Genomic DNA, 23578 nt, shown 5'->3' on the forward strand with positions numbered 1-23578 from the left:
CCATTCATATACTTGAAAAGTGTATACCAACATGCTAAAAATAACAGACTTGATAAGCTGCAAACGTCCTGCCATTGACAAAAAAGAACTCACCCAACTCGATAACTTTATCCTTATTTTGTCAACAATCTGATGGAAATAAGAAGCACGAGGTTTGCCATGAAAAATAGGGGCACCCAGATACATGAATGGAGCAGACCCCAAGGGAATACCCAAGAAGTTCGAAATAGAATGCCGCCTTGAATGTATACTATTTCCAATAAAAACCTGAGACTTCCCTTTGTTGATAACTTGACCTGAAACTCTACCATACTCATCGAAGAACCGTATAATCCGCGATAAATTCCGCCTATTTCCCCGACAAAAAACAATAACATCATCTGCAAATAGGAATGAGATGGAGCAAGAGTATTTCGTGGAGAAGAGATACGCTGCAGTTGTCCCGATGAAACAAGTAAAGAGATCCCACGACTAAGGACTTCTTCTGCTAAGCAAAAGAGCAAGGGAGAAAGAGGGTCACCTTGACGCACACCCCTTTCACAAGAAAAATACCCACAGTCTCCCATTAATCAACAGNGAAAGGCTTGGCTGACAGAAGCAAGGCACGCACCCATTGTACAAAGATCGGATCAAACCCAAAAGCCTGAAGAACATGAAGAAGAAAATCCCATGACAGAGTATCAAACGCCTTTGTAATATCAACCTTAATTGCAAGGTTACCCCCATGACATTTTGAGTTCAACAAATTAAAGCACTCTGAAGTAGTTAATATACAGTCTGATATGTTCCTCCCTGCAACAAAAGCATGTTGTTGAGGAGAAATAATACGAGATGCCACTGATGCCAACCTGATAGCTATGATCTTTGGGATAATTTTAAACACAAAGTTGGTGAGGGCAATAGGGCGAAACTGCTTTATGGAGTCGGCATGATCAACTTTGGGGATTAAGATGATAATACCTGAGTTAAAGGAAGGAGCCAAATAACCATGTTGAAAAAAATACTGAACAGCCTTAACAACATCAGCACCAACAACATCCCAGCAAGAGACGAAAAAATGGCCATTAAATCCATCTGGCCTCGGGGCACTATCAGGATCCATTGATTTGACAGCTGCCCAAATTTCCTCTGATAATGGAACACTAGTAAGCATCGTATTTTCCTCAGGAGTTACCATAGAGTGAATCACTTTGGACACCAAGCCACTATCTTCATACTCTGCATGTTTAGTAAAAAGATTTTTGTAATAATCAACTATATGATTTTGGATATAATGAGGATCCTGAAGCACCTGATCTCCATCACGAAGCAGAGTAATAGAAGAACGATTTCGGCGCACTTTACACAAAGCATGAAAATAAGAAGAATTACGATCACCTTCTGATAACCATCGCAACCTTGACTTCTCACGCCAAAGAATTTCCTGATGCCGAATAGACTCATTCAAAATGGCCTGCAATTCAGTCTCTTTTTCAAACTCTTCATCTGATCCCCCAGAAGCTGCAATTTTATTTTGAATATCAGCAAGGGCTGCAAGGTCAAACTCAACTCGACGGTGAACATCCCCAAAGACCTCCCAGTTCCAAGTACGGAGAGATTTTCTTAAGGTACGTAGCTTACATTGCAGGACAGAATAAGGACAACCAAACGAAGTAGTAGAGGACCAACATCCTTTGACAAAACTCATAAAATCCTTATGCTCCAACCACATTTTTCTAAACCAAAAGAGACTAAAACGAGGCCCTGTACACTTAGAAAAGGACATTAGTAGTGGATTATGATCAGAGCAAGTTCTGGGTAAGGTGCAACAGTCAAACTGATCCCATTCCTCCATCCAATTCAAATTAGCAAGACTTCTATCTAATCTTAGCTCCACATTACCACGAAAACCACGCCGTCTCACCCATGTAAACTCTGCCCCTTTAGTATCTACATGAATAAGTTCACAAACATCTGACATTGCCTGAAATTCCTCACATGATCGCCGACATAGAGGAGCACCTCCTTTCTTTTCATGAGCACCAAGAACTACGTTAAAATCCCCAAAAACCAACCATGGTCTTGTAAAGAAACATGCTGATCCGAGGTAGACAACACCCGAATCCATGGAGCCAGAGAAGTCTTACATGTTACAAGTACCAGTCACATCAAGAAGATATCCAAAAATATGAGATTTGTTGGAGTTACTCCTCCTTTCACAAATTTGTGTGTTCTTGCGACGCTCTCTTAAAACTGGCGCATGCAAATTAAGGTTGCATATATGAAAGAGGAAACTCTTCTGCAACACGTTAACTGCTACTATAAAAATCTCCCAGAAATCTTAAAGCCAATGCATTTAACATCAACCAACGTACCAGAAGGAAGATATAGCAGTATTATTATATTTTTTTTTTGGCTGAAAGATGAGTGAGAGAGGAATGACCCCCTAACACTCTTATGTATTAAAAAAGAAAAAAAGAAATATCAAGAGAGGGGGATTAGACCAAAACCTCTCATAACAAAATAACAACGAAACAAAACTATGAAAACCGAAATTGGGGAAGACCCATAAGGTCACTACTACAATATGACAAAATAAAAGGAGGAGGTGAATCCCACCAAACCAGCTGTGTTAATGACGTACCGTGATTAGCCAGAGTATCTGCAACCTTATTCCCTTCACGAAAAATATGAGAAGATCGAAAGGTCATATTCGATATGCAACGTAAACAATTAAGCCAACGGACACGTAGATGCCAAGATACAAGCAAAGGAGACGGTAGATAGTCTAACACAAGTGACGAGTCAACCTCTAACCAAATATGCTTCCAGTCTCGTACTCAAGCAAGCTCAATAGCAACTATAACTGCCATCACCTCTGCTGCTACTGAACTAGGAATATCAATGTTGGAAGAAAAAGCACCAAGAACATGACCTTTAAAGTCACGAAAAACAGCACCAAAACCTCCAACACCCTCTGCATACTTCCAAGCTCCATCCGAATTAATCTTCACCCACCCAATGACTGGAGGATGCCAAACAACCTCAATAATTCTAGCTGCCATCAGTAGTTGAAGAAGTTAATATATATGTAGTTAAAAGATTGTTACTTGTTCTTTTTCAGGCGTATCGAACAAGTATTTTAGGATAATGATATGCATGTTGATGAAAAATCCTTCTATCCAACATTAATTTGAACCCCCAAATAATCAAATAATGCATGACATGAATGGACTTAATTAGACGATCAATACCCTCGATCGAATGTACCAATTTATAATTTTTGTTCCACATCTCACATATACTCCAATTTACGTACTTTAATATCAATTATCTCATTTCCATGAAAAATATTGATAAAGCAACAAAATACCATAAATCACCATCACTGCAAATTTATTACAAAGAAGATAAACACTCATTAAGCTGCTCGAAGAGAACCAACCACAACACACTACGAACTCTATTAACTGGTCCTAGCTAGATATCTCACTCGGCAAATCAACCAGTGCGTAGAGTTCCCTTTCTTCTTCAGACCATCGAGTCGCAAGGACAATGCAACGAATTGTGACATCTTTCCCAATCCTAGAGAGCGGCTTCTCAGGGTTTAAGAACACAGAGTCATCATCTCTAGGGATAAAATGATATTCCGGTATCTTGTTAGCAGAGAGAAACACATTTTCAACAGGACCGCATCGAAGAAAAACTCCGTGCCTCATTACCTTGTAAACAACCCCATCTATGATCTCTCCGACGAAAAGCTTGAAGGTGATGCAGTTGAAAACAACCGGATACTTAACTTCACCGGTGTCCGGCCTCACCATTCCTTCTCCTATGCTCTCCACAGTCGTCACAGCCAGAAAGTATCCCAGATCTTTTGTTGCCCTTTCTGTAGCAAAATCATCCAGCAAGCGGCGAGACACTTCCGTTTGGAGCTTCACTCCATCTTTGTTCAGGCTTTTGGGAGGAAGTACAACACTCCGGCTCAACTCTGCTTTGAGATACATTGCACTTCTCTGTTTCAAACCCTAAATGAAATTTCCATATGAGAGCAAGCCACAGGTAATAATCAAGCGAAGAAACAAAATACCTGGAAAAGAAAAATTGTTCTTATCTGGAAAAGAAAAATTGTTCTTATAATGAAAGATAATGTAGCAGTAGAGGTTTTCAACACGGAACAAAATATGAACAACAATGTCTCAAGAAGAGGAAATTACAGAACTTCTCGCTTACCTTCAATCTCAGATAGGAAGCTCTATCTCTCTTTTCTCAGTTGAGCTTGGTCTAAAAACAAAGCCAGAGCTAGCGTTCACTTCTTTTTAAGCAAGAAGCTTGAGTGTACACAGTCAAAGCTTCTCAGGGACAAAAGTAAAGCAACACCGTATCCTAGTAAAGACACAGACCATTGCCCAAGTAAACACTAAATAGTACAATACTTGTACATTACACAATCAATGAGAAGTTTCCTCTTTTGTGAATGTGTCATGAACTAGAAGCCTAGAAAAGAGTCCCCCTCTCCAAGAGAGACCAAGACTCTTAGAAAGATAAAGATATATAACATTTGTTTGGTACACCAAACTTCGAACCCTGAAAGCTTTATTTATTAGATGCCATTTTTTCATTTCTCTCTGTCTCTTGTCATTTATTCAATCACACTTACATACCACCGCTCACCTTCGTACAGATATGTGATTGGTTAATTTTGATTTATTTCTATTTTTTTGTGCAGCATTGAAATCCATATTGTAATGCAACTGCAAATTTGAAGCTGCTAGAAATCAATGGTGAAAACACAAGAAAAAAGAAGAAGAAAGAATTCGAAGCTAGAAAGCTAGCATAAAATCTAAGAAAGAAAGAAATCAGAGGAAGAATACGTACGACGAACTGATATTACTTTTTCTCTACGTAATTTAAAAACGGCTAACAAATTAAATACTTGTAGTAAATTAAGGATAAATCTCCGCATACATACTAAATTAATTTTTGAAATGAATACTAACTTGATTATTATTGAGTTTGACCTATGCTTTTAACTGAAACAAGATAATAGTATAGATTCTCAGATTTATATACGATAATTGAGGGGGTTAATTTATGAAATGTGAAATATATGATTAATTATTCTTTTTTTTTTTTTGTTAAACCAGAAGCTGGGGAAAGTCGAGTCCTCTTTGTGTGGATTAAGAGCTTAATTAGCTGTTTAGTGTGTTGCTTTGTTGCTTAATTAGCTGTTTATCTCATTCCTATCTGGACATCTGGTCCATACTGACCATTATTATATGACACGTACGTGACATTAATCAGTGTACGTTTCTTTCTCTTCAGTAATAGAAGCCTCATACGTTCTCTTTCATTTTCCTCTTTCTCTGGTTTTCATCGTAAACTTTCACTCTCTTCGATCATCAACTTCAAATTTATTGAGATAAAGAGAATATACAATCTAATAGGGGTTGCAAAAGAGCCTGAAGAACAAACCGAATGACATCAAATTAAGCGGTGATTTTACCTCAAGCTCCTAATGTCAAAATTTCGTATCCTAATTTCATCAAATTAAATATCAAATTCAAAATGCTCAGATATTTGGGGTGTGTTAATAGCAATAGTCTATTTATATTGCATATCATAAATGTATTTGTATAATTGTATTTGTTCCCAAGTACGTACACGTACATTTGATCAGTGAGTTCAATAGAACAAGCACAACACAAATAAAATTGTATAATATGAAGACAAACGGGAAGTACACTATATATGTGACTCGCCCAATTAACACACTATTTCAGTGGCTGTTCGATTGAGTACTCAATCACACTAGTGTTCGATCACTACTTAATTTCGTGCTTGTCTTCTTCATGCATGCATGTTCTTGTATTATTGAAATTGACATGTATGGACCCAAACAAAAAGCTCTATAAACATCGATCAATCCATTATCATATCTTCCGGGACGATCGACTCACAGCCCAAAGGAGTAGGGACAACGTTCAGCCAAATGAATGGTTGATCTTTCCCTCACTTTATTAAAGCTTCTTCTTATCATAGAGAGAAAAAGCAATAGAATTGCTTTTCAGTGCATTAATTATAATCAGAATCAAACCTACTAGTCCAACTAAGATGGAAGTAGACAAATGACATATATATAAGAGGCACATTCAAATATCTCAAATACATACAACAACCACACACAAAGGAAGAGAGAAACGTAGACAATTCTGAATAAATAGCTAGCTAGCATAACTTCACCACTTATGCATATTAACCCGAATGTTGTTTGACTGACTCCACGCTGTGAGAATCAAAATGAAAATACCTATCCCGAAAGCCAAAATTCTCCAGGGGTTAGAGAATTTCTCACTCTTGAGTAAAGCCAGCCATGTATACCATTTCGAACTGTAACAATCATTCACCTGTTTGCACAGACCAACATAGTAGAACTTGTTGTGCGGGATGTCCTTGTAGAGGTTGCTGAAAAACTTACAGCCATCTTCATCACTCATCCAGTTGCCTATCACTTTTTTCTTACAGAGTAAATCCATGTCATCCTGGGAAGAGATAAGGTTATCCATCAAGATGGCATAGGATGTGATTTCGTTGAGATAATCATGGTAGCATTGCTCGATTGCGATGAAGTTCCTGAATAATGTTTCCGATGACATTCCAATGTTTAGCTTTGGAATCTTAAGAATCCCGTTCCTGCAAAACCGGCCTTCTTCGAATCGAATGTCCATTATGCTCTCCCTTGTGACGCTTTCGAATTTAATGTCTGCCTTTGAGAGATCAGTTGCGGTACGAATTTGATGTAGATCAGGGTCAAATATAGCTCCATGAATATCTTTATCGTCTCTCTTGTATTTGCTGCTCCCACTGCGCACTTGATGCTCTTCAGCTGGGCCGTTGGATATACCTTCTTTACCAGCGTCTTTAAGATCTCTCTTTTCTATGGTCCTCAATGGAATAACTATCGAAGATCTTAACAGATCAAGTATGTGAAGAAAACGACCTTCAAAATGAAACTTGTCTCTGTGAAGATGATTTTTATAGGATGAGCAACTTTGCTTAAGTGAAGGTAGTGTGCTGAAGGCTTCAAGGATGAGAGTAGAGAGGGAGTCTTCACTAGGGTACAATTTGTGGGTAAGGTTATACAAACTGTGGATGACAAACCAAGGTAGTTGATTCTCAAGGAGCAAAATGTCATGGCATAGAAAATGGAACATGCAGTCCATGTTGAACACTAGGTCATCAAAGGCCCTGAGATCGGGATGGTTAAATTTTCGAAATAGTTGAAGTAGGAAACAACCGTCAACTATCATTATCTCGGTGAAGTCTTTAGAAGGAATATGATCGAGTGATTCTGCATAGAACTCTCGCGCGCGTTGCTCAAATCCGCCTTCGCGATCGCTCTTTTGATCTGAGAGCTTAATGACTTCTGCGGTCAATCCTTCCAAAGTTGTAATATTCATGCCTACAAGAATTTCATTCAAATAGCTCTGTTTCACTCGTTCGATGAGTTGGAAATCTTTCTCGCGTATGCCTTCCTTGCCTCCTTTACCTTCCTCCTTGGCTCGAGTTTCTGGATCATGGTGAAAAGGTCCGATTGAAACAACGTCAGGTGTATATGCTTCTGGGTTTTGTCTCCGGAGCACGTTAGGAACTCTGAAGATGCATTTCTTGCATTTCTCATTGCGAATATCAATAGCTGTATGATCTCTACCGATTTTATGATTTGCAGCCATGAGTGCTATAGATGATCAATCCCCAGCTAATCAGTTCAGTCTCCTGAAAAGGCTGAAACAAGTTATAATTCAATGGAAAACATTACATATAATCAAATAACATAGAAATGAAAATGAACAAAGTACAAAATGCACGTAATGATCGTATGCACTCTACGTAGCTAGCAATGAAGAAGGAAAACATTACTATGTATTGTACCTGGGGGAGGGTTGAGACTTCAGAGAGAATTGTGCAGTATATCAATGGTGAGGACTGAGGAGGGGAATTTATAGAACTTGAGTTTGGGTTAGGGTGGTTTCAACTTGCAGCAAACCAGTTCCTTTTAACAAGAGATGGATGGCTCTAGAATGCAAGAGTGATAAGGAAATTATTAAGGAGGTAGAAAGTTGTTGTAATAGTAATTGTGGTTTAGGTAGGCTCTCAATAATTGAAGGATAAGTTGATCAATTAACTGTTACATGCTAGTGCGAAGACCTATAAATTAATCGTGACTCAAAGTCCGCTCCCTTTAGTTACTCCTCCATGACCGGCAGGACAGCTTCTCCAAACTAATTAAATTAATTTGTTAGGTTAAATCGAATTAATTCTATTAACACTTATAATTAATTAAGTCAGGGATTAGGGCTTATATATATTGCCCAACATAGACTTGTCTTCTTTTTTCTTTTTCTTTTTTGGTTACAACATAGACTTGTCTTCCTCAGATAAAGAAGAAACAAAGACTTGTCTAGCTAGTACGTTGTCGTCTTGGGAAGAATCTAAAATGTCTTCCTCCACGAGAAATAGAGAGAACAACACAAGTTACAAATTAAAGGAGCCTAAATTATTGTATAGATATATATACATTTACCTCTACGTTATAAGGAGGTAATATTTTGAAAATTTTACAGACTTAATCGTGAAAATATCATCAACCTCACCATACAGCTGTCATAATAATTCAGAGACTTTTTTTTGTCATTGTGAAATAAAGCATAACCTTATAAATTATCTAGTTTCATGATAAAGGGATCGAGTCTTTCATTGATGAATATTGGTTGCTAGGGCCATCAATATTTAAATCATAGAACGTACATGGGAATTTGATTGCTTCTAAGTGACGTGGGGTGGTGATGCACAAGAGAACGAAAACGATTACAAAGGCAGATGCAAGTATTAATTTGAGGCCGAACCACTCAGCTAGCTATAAAGATATTTTCTTCCTAATTGTTTTCCTTCTTGTCAAAAAAGAATGACAACCCACGTATCGCTTATGTTTGGCATCGAACTAGGACATGAAAGACATATACGCAAATTTACTCACAAGCAAATAGGACTCCATTATTTATGATAACGTCGAACAAATATACATCGGAATACACCAGCAAAATAACATAACATTAAGGTGAACATTCAAATATCTCAAAAGGAAAAAACTTGTAACCATGCAGAAAGATATTGAGGAAAAAGTGATAAACCATTGTGAATCACTAGCTAGCTAGTAAGCTGTCACTTCTGCAAGAAAGTCCGAATGTTGTTTGTCTGACTCCATATGCTGAGACACAAAACGATAATACCTATCGCAAAAGCCAAAATTTTCCAGGGGTTGGAAAATTTTTCACTTTTGAGTGAAACCAACCATATATACCGCCTCAGTTTGTAACAATCATTCACCTGCATGCAGAGATCAGCATAATAGAACTTATTGTGCGGGATGTCCTTGTATAGGTTGCTGAAGAACTTACAACCATCTTCCTCACTCAGCCAGTTTCCTATTACTTTTTCCTTGCAAAGTAATTCCATGTCTTCCTTGGAAGAGATAAGGTTATCCATCAAGATGGCATAGGATGTAATTTCATTCGAATAACCATGGTAGCATTGCTCGACTGCAATGAGGTTCCTGAATAATGTTTCCGACGACATTCCAACGTTTAGCTGTGGAATCTTAAGAATGCGATTCCTGCAAAATCCGCCTTCTTCGAATCGGATGTCCAGTATGCTCTCCTTTATAACAGGTTGGAATTTAATGTCTGCCTTTGAGAGAGCGGTCGCAGTGTGCATTTGATGGTGATCTGGGTCAAAAATAGCTTTACGATCGGCTTTATTGTCACTCTTGCCTTCTGGACTGATCTTCTTTTGATCGGCCCTTGCACTATGCATTTGATGTTCTTCTGGGTTGGATACACCTTCTTTACCAGCTGCTTTAAGCGCTCTCTCTTCTATGGTCCTTAATGGAATAACTATGGAAGCTCTTACCAGATCAAGTATGTGCAGGACATCATCATCACAATGACACTTGGTTTTACTAAGATGCGTAGTATAGGTTGAGCAACTATGCTTCAGTGATGGTAGTATGCTGAAGGCTTTAAGGATGAGAATAGAGAGAGAGGCTTCATGACCAGGGTATATATCAAGGGTAAGTCTATACAAACTGTGGATAACAAACCAAGGTAGTTGATTCTCTAGAAGCAAAAGGTCATGGCATAGGAAATGAAACATGCAATCCATGTTGAATATCGGGTCATCAAAGGCCCTGAGTTTCGGATCGTTACACTTCCGAAACAGTTGAACTAGGAAGCAACCGTCAACTATCATCATCTTGATGAAGTCTGGGGAAGAAATATGATCAAATGGTTCTGCATAGACATTGCGGGCTCGTTCCTCAAACGTACTTTCATTCTTCTGACCTGAGAGCTCAGTAACTTTCGCAGTCAAGTCTTCCAAACTTATATTTTTCATACCTGCGAGAATTTCATTCAAATAGCTCTGTTTCACTCCTTCCATAAGTTGGAAGTCTTCCTCCCCTTCCTTGCTTTCTCGGACTGCCTTGTCTTCTTTTCCTTCCTCCTTCCCTCTCTTTACTCGATAGTGAAAAGGTCCAACTGAAACAACATCAGGTGTATATGCTTCTTTATTTTGTCTCCGGAGCACCTTAGGAACTCTGAAGATGCATTTCTTGCATTTCTTGCAGTCATCGCCAATATCGATAGCGGTTTGATCTTTACCACTTCTATGATTTGCAGCCATGCGTGCTATATATGATCAAACCCAAATAAATCAGTTAGATCGATCTCCTTGAAAGGCTGAAGCACGTTGTAACTAATGGAAATATATAATCAAATTACCCAGAAATTAAAACGAAAAATATAAAATAAAACACATGATATGAGCATATATATATAGACACACACACCCTGGTTAATTAGGAAAGAAAAGCATTAATATATGTATATATATATTGCACCTGAGGGAGGGTACAATTTTTGCAGTAGATCAACGCTAGCTGAGAATTGGGAATCTGTAGAATTGATCAAGTGGGTTAGCTAGGGTTTTTGCAGCAAACCAATTCCTTTTGAAACAGAGAGATCTAGCTAGACTGATAAGGGAATTGATATGGGGTACAGAAAATGGTTGTGAAAACTTCTTGTTATATAGGCACTCTTTTACTTACAGTCAACACGCTGGAGAGTTTGCTCATCAAGTTGATCAGTTGTTTACATGCAATTGCGAAGACCACGAATATCATAACTACAAAGTCTGCAATTCTAATAGTTTCTTAGGTCATTTTTTTTGACAAATAATCGTTTTTAAGTCCACAACAACCCTTAATCGTCAGTTGATGATTACTCTTCTAATATGGCTGGCAGCTTCACCAAATGAACGTTTGGATCAGAAGAGGACAATCGACAGGTCGAGATAGAGTATTATTGGGTTTCAAATGTACGAGCACATAATTTAACATGTTAGGTTTACTGAAATCTATTAAAAAGAAGTCTTCTTATTTTAGTGTACGTTCTTGTAGTTTTTGGCCTTCGAGCTCCAGGTCAAACTCCATTATTGTTGAGCGATCGAGTCCTAATGTACTCCAAAGCCTTAACCAAGTACGTACTAATAAGCAGGTACTAATAAGCAGTCAGGAGGTCTAGTCAGAACACTTTCTTCTCACTGGCCACAAACAACAATTTTGCGGATCGAATGCGAGTTATGGGGTTCCTCATCTTAACTCTCAACCACTAGCTAGGTCACATATTGTTGTGTACATAGTTCAGTTTACTTTATTACTTAACCTCAAAGGATCCTTGATTAGTCATTATTATGACCTCAAGATTCTTAGAGTAACAAAGGTATCTCGAGCCAAAATTACTCTATATAAACTCCAGATCCTGTTACATCCAGAGGAGGGTAAACCAAAGCCTATATAGAGCTAATTATATTATACACCATAATCACTAGCGCTCTCAAGATCAAGTTATTGACCAACGCCGAATATCTCCTAGCTAGCTAGTGATATCTAGAGAATTTTCCTTACATAAGTACTTATTTTTGTCTAATCACCAAGGGAATTTGTACGGGCAACACAATTGCCAACAGGTAAATAGTGATTGCAGCCAATACTGACGTGGATTGTGATGCAAGAAACACAGAAAACAGAAAAATGAAAATAGCAAAGTCCGAATTATTCAGTTGGCTAGTACGTGGATGCTTCATGAATGCCTTCTGAATTATTGTGTGATGCTGCTAGTTTCATAAAATAGTTTCATTGACAGGGATAGGAGCCAGGCGAAACTCACCTAATGTAATTGCATGTTGGCATATACAATAACAATGGTATCGCCACCAACGAAGACTTTCATTTATAAAGATACTTTCATGACTAATCATAGCATTATGGAAATATGATTGCTTCAAAGTGACGTACGAGAGAACAAATTAAGATGATCGATCACAAAGGCAAAAATGCAGGAGACCCTGCTAGACTGGCCGGTGTTAATTTGTTTGAAACCTAGGTTTAATTTAGGGTTTAGTTTCTATGCCACCCAAGAACACGGCATATGTTCAAGTCCAATGGTCATGATGACTGGTGTAAAAGCAACACAGTGTTACATAATATTATCTGATTCTTAGAATGTTTTAGTAAAAGCAAAGTAGCATGGGGTTTTGTTTCTCCTAGCAATCGTTTGCTTAATCTTTTTCATGTTGCATGAATTTTTCCTAAGCCTAATTAATTATAAGAGGAAACTAATTAACGCAAATTAATCATTAGTAATTGGTCGTCATGCTAATTGGCACATGATGCAGAATATATGAATGCTAAATAAACAGGGGAAAATTCTCACTAGCCCTAAATTTAGACATTTTTTTCCCACCAATAAAAAGAGATTCTAAAATTCTCATCAACCCAATAGACTCCTAATGACTATTCCCACTAACAAAATTTTTGACTTTTATGTTTTTTTCGTGACTAAATTACCCTGCTCTCTTATCTTCCATTCCAATTCGTCTCACTTCCACCTCTCTCTCTCTCTAGAGCAGCACACTTATGCAGAATCGTCACTCTTCGATCACAACCGTTCCGTACTCCCCTACTAAACACTCGTTTCTCTCTATGAGCTAGTCGGCTTCAACAATGGCGACTCTAATGCAGAAAATCAAGGACATCGAAGATGAGGTACACTCTTTTCCATCGCCACAATGTCTCTTGTGCTTTATCTGCGAATTTAGAAACCCTAGAAATCTAAGCTCTGTGATGAGTCAGTGAAAATCGAAAGAAGTTAGCACTGTTTAGCTCTTCATTTTCGGATGCTTAGGGCTTAAAGCGAGATTAAAATCGCGTCCAAGATTATGAGGCTTAATTCAGTTTTGTGTTTGCTTAACTTAGTTCAGATGGTTGAGAAATCAATTCGAATAGAAAAGTAAAATAGAATTATAAAACGATGAAAATTTGCATAGGTAGTGATCATTCTTAGGCTGGATTGGATTTAGTCTCTATCAGTGAAATCAAATCAAGGAAAACAGTAAGACGATTGAAATTTTTGAGTGTGGCTTTTGTTTTTGTGTCGAATTAATAGCGATATTGATTGTTAAATTCAGCATATCACTTGGAACAAACAGGTTTTGGTTTCTTGTTTTGGTTACTTCTGGACCCTCTAGTAGTGTACCTACCTGATATGCATTTCACATTTTCAGTTTGATTGTATTGAATATCTGTAACTCCAGTTTTTTATTTTATTTGATTTATTCATGTTCGATATGTGCTAGGTTGTTGTTGATATTCCAGTTCGTTATATTTTTTTGGGTATCAACTATTTGCACACCACCTGTTTGTGTAAATGTCTCAATGAATCTGCGCAAATCTTTACATTGAGTCAAAGATTAAACTTTTGATGTCTTACACTTTCCTGTAAGTACTGGTTACCTTTCTACATAAGGCACACATGTAAGTATTTTGCATGACAAGCTGAATTATCATGGCAATGTCTGTGCTTTGGATCGCAAATAATTCAATTCAAAGAAAGACGCATGTGATGTATAAAATGCCGAATAGAATAAAAGGAATCAGTGTTCATGACTCATAGGTTCGAGTCTATGTATTGTAGTTGGGTGTTATTATGAACTCCTCATATTAATCATGACTTCTGTTTTACCTTGTAGCCGTTGCTGGGGTGATTTGTCACACAAAACTGTTGGAAACCATTCAGCAATTTTCGATATTGGAGGAGTCCTTGGTGGAATTTTAGCGGGATTGATATCAGATATGTTTGAGCTCCAGCTGTTACATCGATTGCATTTTTGTTACTTTCAATTCCAGCCCTTGTTCTCCACCGGGCAGATGGAAGCTTATCTATGTTTGCCAATATTGTTCTAATGTTTATTGCCGGATTGCAGGTGAATCGTCCATATGCGCTCATCACAACAGCTGTTTTGTTCTATTAATGAGCAATAAATGACCACGTACGTAGCTTCTTTCTGGTCTATTTTTTCATGTTGGTTTTGTTTTATTATGTTTGTTCTAAAAGTTTGCTTTTATGGTAATGTTATTGGATGATCGATGCAATTCAGTTCGATAGACATGTCTTGTGTTATTTATGTTTATGATCGATACCATAAGAACGCTAAATTTCTCCTGGAAAATTTATTTCGATGATCGTTGTCCTAACGAGCTTGGGAATTATTTGTAGTTGTAGCATTAACAAATGATTCTGCTACTATGGTTATGTTTTATGGTTATCATGATTTTATCTACTATGACTCTCCTACTACTATCCTACTCTCCCATCTTTCATGTATATTGCCCCCAATAGGAGGTCATACTAACCCCAGTAGGAGGTCCTACTGCCCCCAGTGGGATATCACTGCCCCTAGTAAGAGGTCCTAGTCGAGGAATATTATGCTCTTTGTGTATGTTTTATTGTCCTTCAATTAGGGCATCAAGAGTCATTTACTTTCATTCTTTTGGTGTAGATTTGGATATAAGTTATCTTCTCATTCTCACATCTTATAGAATAATATAGAGACTCCACTTCTTCTATTTCAAAACTTTTCTTGTCCTATTGTTCAATGGTCGACTGCCCCCAGTAGGAGGTCATACTGCCCATACTGACCCCAGTAGAAAGTCCTACAGACCCCAGTAAGTGGTCCTACTGACCCCAATAGGAGGTTCTACTGCCCCTAGTAGGTGGTCCTACTGCCCCCAGTATGATGCCTTACTACCCCTACTGATCCCAGTAGAAGGTCATACTGACCCCGGTAGGAGGTTCTACTGCCCCTAGTAGGTGATCCTACTGCCCCTAGTAGGATGGCCTACTGCCCCTACTGAGCCCAGTAGGAGGTCTTACTGCCCCTAATAGGTGGGCATATTGCCCCCAACAGGGACCTGTTATAAGTGACTAAAGCACAACAACTCCCGGAGTCCGGTCAACAACCCCCGGAGTCCGGTCAATGGTCCCAGAAGCCCGGTCAAAGGTTGCCGAAGTCCGGTCAACGTCATTAGTCGTGGGAATTCACTTATAAAAACTTTCTTTTATAATAGACTCTTATAATGGTCTATTGTAGTTTATTTAATTCATTAAGGGTATAATTGTCTTTCTGCTCTTATAATAGTCTATTGTAGTTTATTTAATTCATTAAGGATATATTTGTCTTTCTGCTGTTTAAGTTGACTATTGGAGATTTTAAAATCTGATTTTGTTAGTGGGAATAAAATTCTTAAAATTAAGGCTAGTGAGCATTGTCCCAATAAAAAACTACCAAATTATATGCAATGCAATATATGCTAATACAATTAACCTGAATATTATTCAATTAAACGGAATTTTCATACTATCAAAATACACGTACGTACTGCTCATTAAGAAATCAAATTAAGCTGAACATGCATGAATTAAAGACACTGGCCGGAGAGGAGAAACCATTGGGGATTTTGTCTTTAACAGATGTGGAACTCTTCAGAACCCTCTCATTTTTGTAGGAAAGTCCGAATGTTATTCGTGGAGGTCCATATGCTAAGATCCAGAAGAAAAATAGCTACGAAGAAAGCAATAATCTTCCAGGGATTAGAGAACTTTTCAATCTTCAACGAAGCCAAATGTGTATGCCATCTGATTCTGTAATACTCATCGACTTGCTTGCAGAGATGGACATAGTAGAACTTGTTGTGTGGGATACCCTTGTAAAGGTTGTTGAAGAACTTGCAACCATCTTCCTGGCTCAGCCAATTACCTATCACTTTTGCCTTGCAAAGTAATTCCATGTCTTCATTGGAGGAGATGAGGTTATCCATTAAAATGGCATAAGATGTAATTTTGTTTGAATAACCATTGTAGCACTACTCAAACGCAATGAGGTTCCTGAACAATGAGTCGGCCAACGTACCAATGTTTAGCTGTGGAAAAGTGAAAACTCTGTTCTCGAATTGTATGTCCATTATGCTATCACTTTTGACACCTTTGAATTTGATGCCGGCCTTTGAGAGAGCCGTCGCAGTAGCATTTCATGTATTTCTGGGTCGAACATAGCCTCGTGAACTTTGTTTTCTTTCCTGGCTTTGACCTTTGATGGAATAATAATGGAAGATCTAACTAGATCAAGTATGTGCAGAACATCTTCACCATTGCTACTGCCATGACATGAACTAAGATGTTGTTTGTAGGAATCACAAGAGAAATTTTGATAAATAACCACTTTTAGATGTTGTAATTGATTTTTAACCATGTTTTACAAATAGTTGAAAACTGACCATTTTAATGGATACAAAGTCTTAATTGCCCTCAATTAGTTTTCTAAAACTCATGGATTTTTTTAATTTTTCTCAATAGTCTTAATTGCCCAGTTCCTAATATATACACAAGAGAAAACATGGAAGAAATCCTTGAACATTTGAATATCTTCAGCAAAAGGATTGAGCCTCCAACCTTTGTTGGAATCGATCTTTGTTATTAGCAAAATCTACAATGTCCTTGCAATTGCATTCACATTTAACATGTAATTTATCAATTCTCACTGCCAAAAAACAACCTTGGATCAAAGCCGTAGCTACAAATTCAATAGCTGCCATGAACTTGTTTTATGATCTCTCAAAATAGCACCAGCACCACCCATGCATTTTGAGAGATCAATTGACTTTGATAAAACGTTTATGGGGAGCGAGGATTTCAATGGTTGGCTCGTAGCTAAAAAATACTCATTAACTGAGTTATATATATCATCAATTACAATTGCATTTTATTACTCAGAAGATCGTTAAACCTAGAATTCGTAGTAATTGAATCATAATTACTAATAGACTGATATCCCCTTATAATTGGTAGATCATTTCATTTCTTAAATTTCAAACATATATAAGAAATCCCAACATAGAGAAAAAAGCTTTGCGTTTGATGTCCACATGTTTTTTATTTTTTTTTTGGGGTTTTTGAATCTAATCTTGAATGAATGATGATGGAGATTCAAGAAAAAAAAAAAAAAGAGAAATTTAGATGAGGGTATATGAGACTTTTGATCAATTGATATGATTATTTTTCAATTCTTTATAAAATATGGTTAAAAATCAATTACAACCCCTAAAAGTGGTTATTTATCAAAATTTCTCGAATCGCAACTACGTTTCAGTGATGGTAATGTGATGAATGCTTCGAGGATGAGGAAAGCGAGGGAGGGCTTATGACTGCAGCAGTTTCCAATTATAAGGCTGTATAAATATAGAATGGAACAAAATATGGAAGGATTGAATATGAAGATTCAATCTTTTATCAAATCAAAAGCAACAGACACAAGAACACAAGGTTTGTTAACAACAGTGTAAACCTCCCTCGATGAAACGTCACTGCGAGACTTTTAAAGTAGTCCACACTAAATCAAATCAACTATACAGTAAGAATAATTACAGATCTATCAAGTAGTGATATTCAACACAATCACTTTACTAGTATTCCAAACTAACTTGACCTTACAACTGATAACCCTATTCTAACTCTCCTTGAATCTGATACAGATGTGAAGGAACTGAACACGCCTTCTTTTCTTTTCAACTTCACTGATCTCAATCACTTATGCAAATGAATAATGAAGATCATATCAAACATAGGAGAGATGAGAGAAATAGCATGAACACAATATCAACTCATAAGCAATGTATCAAAGTTTTTTTCTATTCTCCAAATCTCTATCTTTTCAGTTTCTCAAAAACCTATTTATATATAAGAGACTTCTCCCCCTCAGTTAATGCATATCAACACATATTGATTTGTTTAAGAGAATCACAGCAATATGTCAACTGCACTTTGTTTTGATATGGAAAATATATCAATCAACTAATCTGCTATAATTTGGGAAAACACAATTTTCCAATTTAAACCAATAGGCAGATAAGATATTTTCCAAAACAAATGCATCAGAGTTTAAAACAAATCAAATATAGACAAAGATATCTTTTATTTGAGAAACTCATTTAATGCAGCATGTAATCACATAGAACATAATTAGAAAATCATGAATGTTATGTATAGTGAATTATCTTGATTGAGATCAGATCCATGAATTTTCAATCTTCTTTCAATCCTTGACAAATTTCTTTATCACTTTGATTTTGCTCTCTTCAATGTGATATCCTGTCAAAAGAATACACAAGATAAATATAAATCTTGATATCACAATCTAATAGTAAATGAAAGAATTTCTAATCATATTAGAACTTCTTTACTTACTCATTAGCATAAGAGAATTTAAATCCAATATTAATACTAATCAAATTAGAATTAATAGGGAAGTTCAATTAGATATTCAAGCACATAAAACCTAATCACAATAGGTTTCTTTATTTTCCCACACATACAAGTCCTAATCAAATTAAGACTTATTTCCAACGTAGAAGGCTAGTTATATAAGATAATTTTAATCCAACTAAATCAGAATTAGTGATAGAAATTATCATATCCAACTAGGGAACACATAGATTATGTACATGCAAGGCATCCTAGCATTTTGTATAGGAATGCCAACATAAATATATACTAACAGGCTGTATAAAATCTCAAGAACAAACCAAGGTAGTTGATTTTCTAGGAGCAAAAGGTCATGGCATAGGAAATGGAACATGCAATCCATGTTGAATACCGGATCTTCAATATCCCTTAGTGTTGGATCATTACACTTCCGAAATAGCTGAATGAGGAAGCAACCGTCAACTATCATCATCTTGATGAATTCTTCGGAGGAAATATCAAGTGGTGGCTCGGCATAGAAGCCGCGGGCACGTTGCTCAAACCCAATCGTGCCTTCATTCTTTCGATCTGAAAGCTCAATAACCTTTGCCGTCAACATTTCTGTTGACATCATCATGCCCTTGAGCACTTCATTCAAATAACTCTCTTTCACTCGTTCCATGAGTTGAAATTCTTCTTCATTGCCTTCCTTGCCTTTCTTGCATTTTTTACATAACTTGCATTCCTTGCACTTCTTGCAATTCTTGCATTCCTCGCATTCTTTTTCTCCCTTGCTTCCCTTCCCTCGACGATGAAAAGGTCCAATTGAGACTATGTCAGGTGTATATGCTTCCGAGTTTTGTCTCCGCGGCACCTTAGGGACTTTGAAGATGCATTTCTTGCATAATTTCTCGCATTTCGTGCAGTCATGGAATTCCATATCAATAGAAGCGTGATGCACCGCCATGAGTTCTGAACAAGTTACAAGTAAATTACCATTATTGAAGTTATCAAGTAATTGAAATTTAACATTCATATAATTAATACTGTACCTGAGGGAGGGCTGAACTGGTCAAAAGCTCAAATGGTAGTGAATGTTGATCAAGATCGATCAAGACGAAGCAGGCAGAATATTTGTAGAGATTGATCTAGTTTTGGGAGGGTTTTTGCAGCAAAGTTATATGTATCTTGCAACCTAAGATGAGACAGAAACTGATGATAAAGAAATTTAGAGGTGCAGAAAGTTGTTCAGACCATTGGTGCTTTTATAGTTGAGAGGAATTGCTTATGTCGATCAAGCTGATCAGTTTCTCTACTCAGCTAGCGATGACCTCGAGACTTAAAGTCCGCTTCTAATAGTTTCTTTAATCCCTTCGTCCTCGATAAGTACTTTTTCTTTTCAAAATTGCATACACCAACCCTTAATTGGAATTAATATGATCATCCTAGTCCTAGGGTATGTTTTTTATAATCGAATTCACATTGGTCTAAATTGTCAGCTAAATTTATCAAGTTTTTTTAAAGCATTTTCAAAACCTGTAATATGTTTGTACATGGGGGTAACGTATGTGTTCTCCTACATGGAGACAGTAAAAAATTGCTTGAAATTTAGACCCCGGAAAGTCATATTTTGTTTCTTAGCTCAAAATTAGTATTTTATGATTTGAAAGAAATGTGCCTGCTCCTAGGTCACATAATATAGATACGTCTTCATCTAAATGATCTGTTCATGCTTAATCTCAGCCGGACTTTTGTGCCATCTAACTAATAGTTTGGGTGTGTTCAAAGACTAAAATATCGACGATTATGTAAATATTGATGGTTTGAAAAAAAAAAAATCTTCATCGATATATCGAGAAAATATCAAATATCAATAGAAATTTTACCAAAATTTATATAAACATTGTATATTCGACAAAAAATAAATTAAATATAAATTATCGGAAATATATGAAAATTAATAACGGGAATAGTAAAAAACAGAAATTTTGGGAAAAAATTGAAGATCTCATGGATATTTTAGTCCTTGGGTGTTAGCTTGAGGATGAACAGTATGAAGAAAGGAAACAGTGGTTGTGCTACTGTATTGATCGAGTTGAGTAAAATGGTCACAACAATAGGCTTATATAGTTTTGTACACGTGTACAATAGCTGTAGAGTTAGATTTTTACAACCTCCAGCGAGCTCATCCCAACAAAGAGGAAATTTATTACTACATTTCTTGAATAAGTTCTTGCATTTCGTGCGCAACAATAGCTGTAGAGTTAAATTTTTATAACCTCCAGCGAGCTCATCCCAACAAAGAGGAAATTTATAACCGCATTTCTTGAATAAGTTCTTGCATTTCGTGCAATCATGGAATTCCATATCAATAGAAGTGTATAATTTGATCTGAATTCATTGCAGGCCAGATCAATTATTACATTGCAGGGCAACTCAACTTTGGGAAACATAGCTCTTAAGTTCCTGTGATTTAGATGACGTTAACAGTGATGACGCTAAATTATATAATGTGAAATTTCATAGCTTCGTATGGGGAAGTATGTGTTAAATTGTATTAGGTGTTACGACAAATATAGAGCCTTCTCGTTCAATGCATATGTTTAAAGGATGAAAGATTGACATGTTTATAACTTATGAACGTTTTTCCAAAATGAACTATGAGAGATCTTACTAATCCACATATATTCGAGAGACAGAATTTAACTATATAAGGACACAGTTGGATGTCTAACAGTGCGTTACATCTCCTACATACGATATTTGCGATATCTAAATGTGACGTATAAAGATCAAGTCTCCAACGGAAATGAAAGATTAGATTAATACAGAGCATGCCCGACCCTCGACGAGGGCTCTTGGGATCCACTCTTACCTTTTGAAGCACTTCATGAATAAGAAGCTGATGTATCCACGATTGGCAAGTGAAATAGCCGGCAGTTGGATTTTTTCGACATGTTACCTAGTGTCATTGCCAGTTTGCCTCGTTCAAAGCATGCAGGTGGTATATTTTTCAAAGGGAAAATGCAATTACATAATGAGATGCTTGCTATACCAGAATGTGTTCACACCATTTGGCAAGTAAATTTCGATCTGAAGAGGAAAACATTATGGTACTAGGATGCTGCGCTGCGGGCGGTGCTGTGGGATTAAAAAACTGTAATGAATAATACCTAAACATGGTTACATTAAATGAAAAACGTGTGAAATGAAGCAATCTGAAGACAAATCAGTCTTTATCTGAATCACAACAATGATTTTATGATGCTGGCTTCCAAAATAACCATCTTCATGTTTTCTGTCAATCTGTTTCTGCAAGAAACTGTGTTAAAAGAAGGACCATGATTGAACTTTGTTCCAGTTTACTAATAAGCTTGACACCAGGTTGCAAAATAAGCTTATTCATTGTACCTGAAGATTGATCTCCTTTCCTCTTTACTAATAAACTTCCACTTTCTACAGAATCATTGATCTGCTAAATTTTTTTTAGTTGTGATAAAAACAGCCTTGTGTTAGTAACTTAGTATTATTTATTGTCAAAGTAGATAAAGAAAAAGGAGCACAAAGACATACCCTTAAATCAAGTAGAAGGAAAAGATCATGAAACGTGAACAAAGAAACTGCCTCCTAGCGGCTTAATTGGAACCTACAAAAAATAGAAATATTTCAATACCTGATGCATAGTCATTTTATCTCGTTGATACTTGAGACAGGATACTCTTGATTCTGATTTTGTAGCAACAATGAATGTAAACAGCTATAAGATAGGTAAAGAGTCTTTTCAAATTTGCGTAATATACCTTCTGGTTTTCCTTTTAGGAGTCTGATTCATTTGAATCCTGACCCTTGGCGGCTGAATCTTGATCTCCAAGAGGTTGTTGTAAAATGCTGATGACTGTAAAGACGTTCTGAAAATGAAGTGCAGTTATCCTGCTGAAAGCTGTCTGAATTCGTAACACAAAATGGAGAAGATATAGTACATATTAGGTAAATGATATATAATAGCAAGTAAGGAACATTGTTGTATCCAATAATTATGTAAGACTGAAAGAAAGCATAACCAAGATAACTATACCTTCTTGTTCTTCCTTTCTCAGTAATCTAGCAACCTGGAAATAGCTTCCTTCTTCCTTGTTCACAATCCTTAACCCCTGCATGACCAAAATGTGCTCTTGTTTTTTGTTCCATCTGGGCCAACTGAGTCACCAGAGAATTATGCCATTTCAAAGAGGAATTTAAGTTTTCATTGCTCAAAAGGGTTAAAGCACTGTTTAATAATAAAAAAAAATCAAAGCTCACCTTGAATTGTCTTTTAGACATGTTCATTCAGAACCCAAGCATAATCATGTACTCCCCATTAATGTTTTGTTCAAGATCAGTTACCTTCACAATATCATAAACGCATAAATATCCAGTTAACTTCAACTCATAAATCACAGAATATTACGTATAGTCATAAATCAAAGATTTAACTAAGTAAAAAAAAAAAATTAATCTGTACCATCATCTTTATTCATGAAATGTTAATCAATCCATCTTTATTCATGATTGAAACAGTATAATCAATCCATCTGCAAATTGCCATGATCATACCTAATTGAGCCAAAACATGAAAAATTTAGGATCTACTGAACATACCCAATCGACCAAGAACCTTCCCCTAACAAAATACAAAATACAAAATCAACACAAAAAAAGCAAAATTTCAGAGGAGGAACCTTACTTAAAGAAACCTGAATTCACCAAAAACCTTTGATGCTTGATTGAAACCCAAACTCGCAATAAAAGTGATCAATGTCTTCTTTAAGATCAATAACCTTCACAACACTGCAAACACATCTATACACAGTATTTAAACTCTTAGGATCGAATAATATGATTGAATCCAAAATCGAACTAACCAACAT

At 36.7% G+C, this 23578-nt stretch overlaps 4 protein-coding genes across 4 annotated transcripts; all 4 read right to left on the reverse strand.

Annotated features, from left to right (window-relative positions):
* Positions 1-2819: 2819 nt before the first annotated feature.
* LOC101291678 (DNA-directed RNA polymerase II subunit RPB7-like) lies at positions 2820-3986 on the reverse strand. The gene is made up of 2 exons (XM_004289425.1): positions 3473-3986; positions 2820-3037 (listed from the first exon to the last, which is right to left on the reverse strand). Exons 1-2 carry the CDS (start codon positions 3984-3986, stop codon positions 2820-2822), a joined length of 732 nt encoding a protein of 243 aa, XP_004289473.1.
* Positions 3987-6101: 2115 nt separating this feature from the next.
* LOC101298648 (UPF0481 protein At3g47200-like) lies at positions 6102-7959 on the reverse strand. The gene is made up of 2 exons (XM_004288389.1): positions 7912-7959; positions 6102-7755 (listed from the first exon to the last, which is right to left on the reverse strand). Exon 2 carries the CDS (start codon positions 7710-7712, stop codon positions 6219-6221), a length of 1494 nt encoding a protein of 497 aa, XP_004288437.1. The 5' UTR covers positions 7713-7755; positions 7912-7959; the 3' UTR covers positions 6102-6218.
* Positions 7960-9190: 1231 nt separating this feature from the next.
* Positions 9191-10719, reverse strand: LOC101291973 (UPF0481 protein At3g47200-like). The gene is made up of 2 exons (XM_004289426.1): positions 9367-10719; positions 9191-9247 (listed from the first exon to the last, which is right to left on the reverse strand). Exons 1-2 carry the CDS (start codon positions 10717-10719, stop codon positions 9191-9193), a joined length of 1410 nt encoding a protein of 469 aa, XP_004289474.1.
* Positions 10720-18545: 7826 nt separating this feature from the next.
* On the reverse strand, positions 18546-19907 carry LOC101292264. The gene is made up of 3 exons (XM_004289427.1): positions 19724-19907; positions 19084-19643; positions 18546-18578 (listed from the first exon to the last, which is right to left on the reverse strand). The coding sequence occupies exons 2-3, from the start codon at positions 19636-19638 to the stop codon at positions 18546-18548; spliced, it is 588 nt and encodes a 195-aa protein (XP_004289475.1). The 5' UTR covers positions 19639-19643; positions 19724-19907.
* Positions 19908-23578: the final 3671 nt, after the last annotated feature.

This window comes from Fragaria vesca, linkage group LG1, assembly GCF_000184155.1.
Source record: "Fragaria vesca subsp. vesca linkage group LG1, FraVesHawaii_1.0, whole genome shotgun sequence".
Classification (NCBI taxonomy): Eukaryota; Viridiplantae; Streptophyta; class Magnoliopsida; order Rosales; family Rosaceae; genus Fragaria; species Fragaria vesca.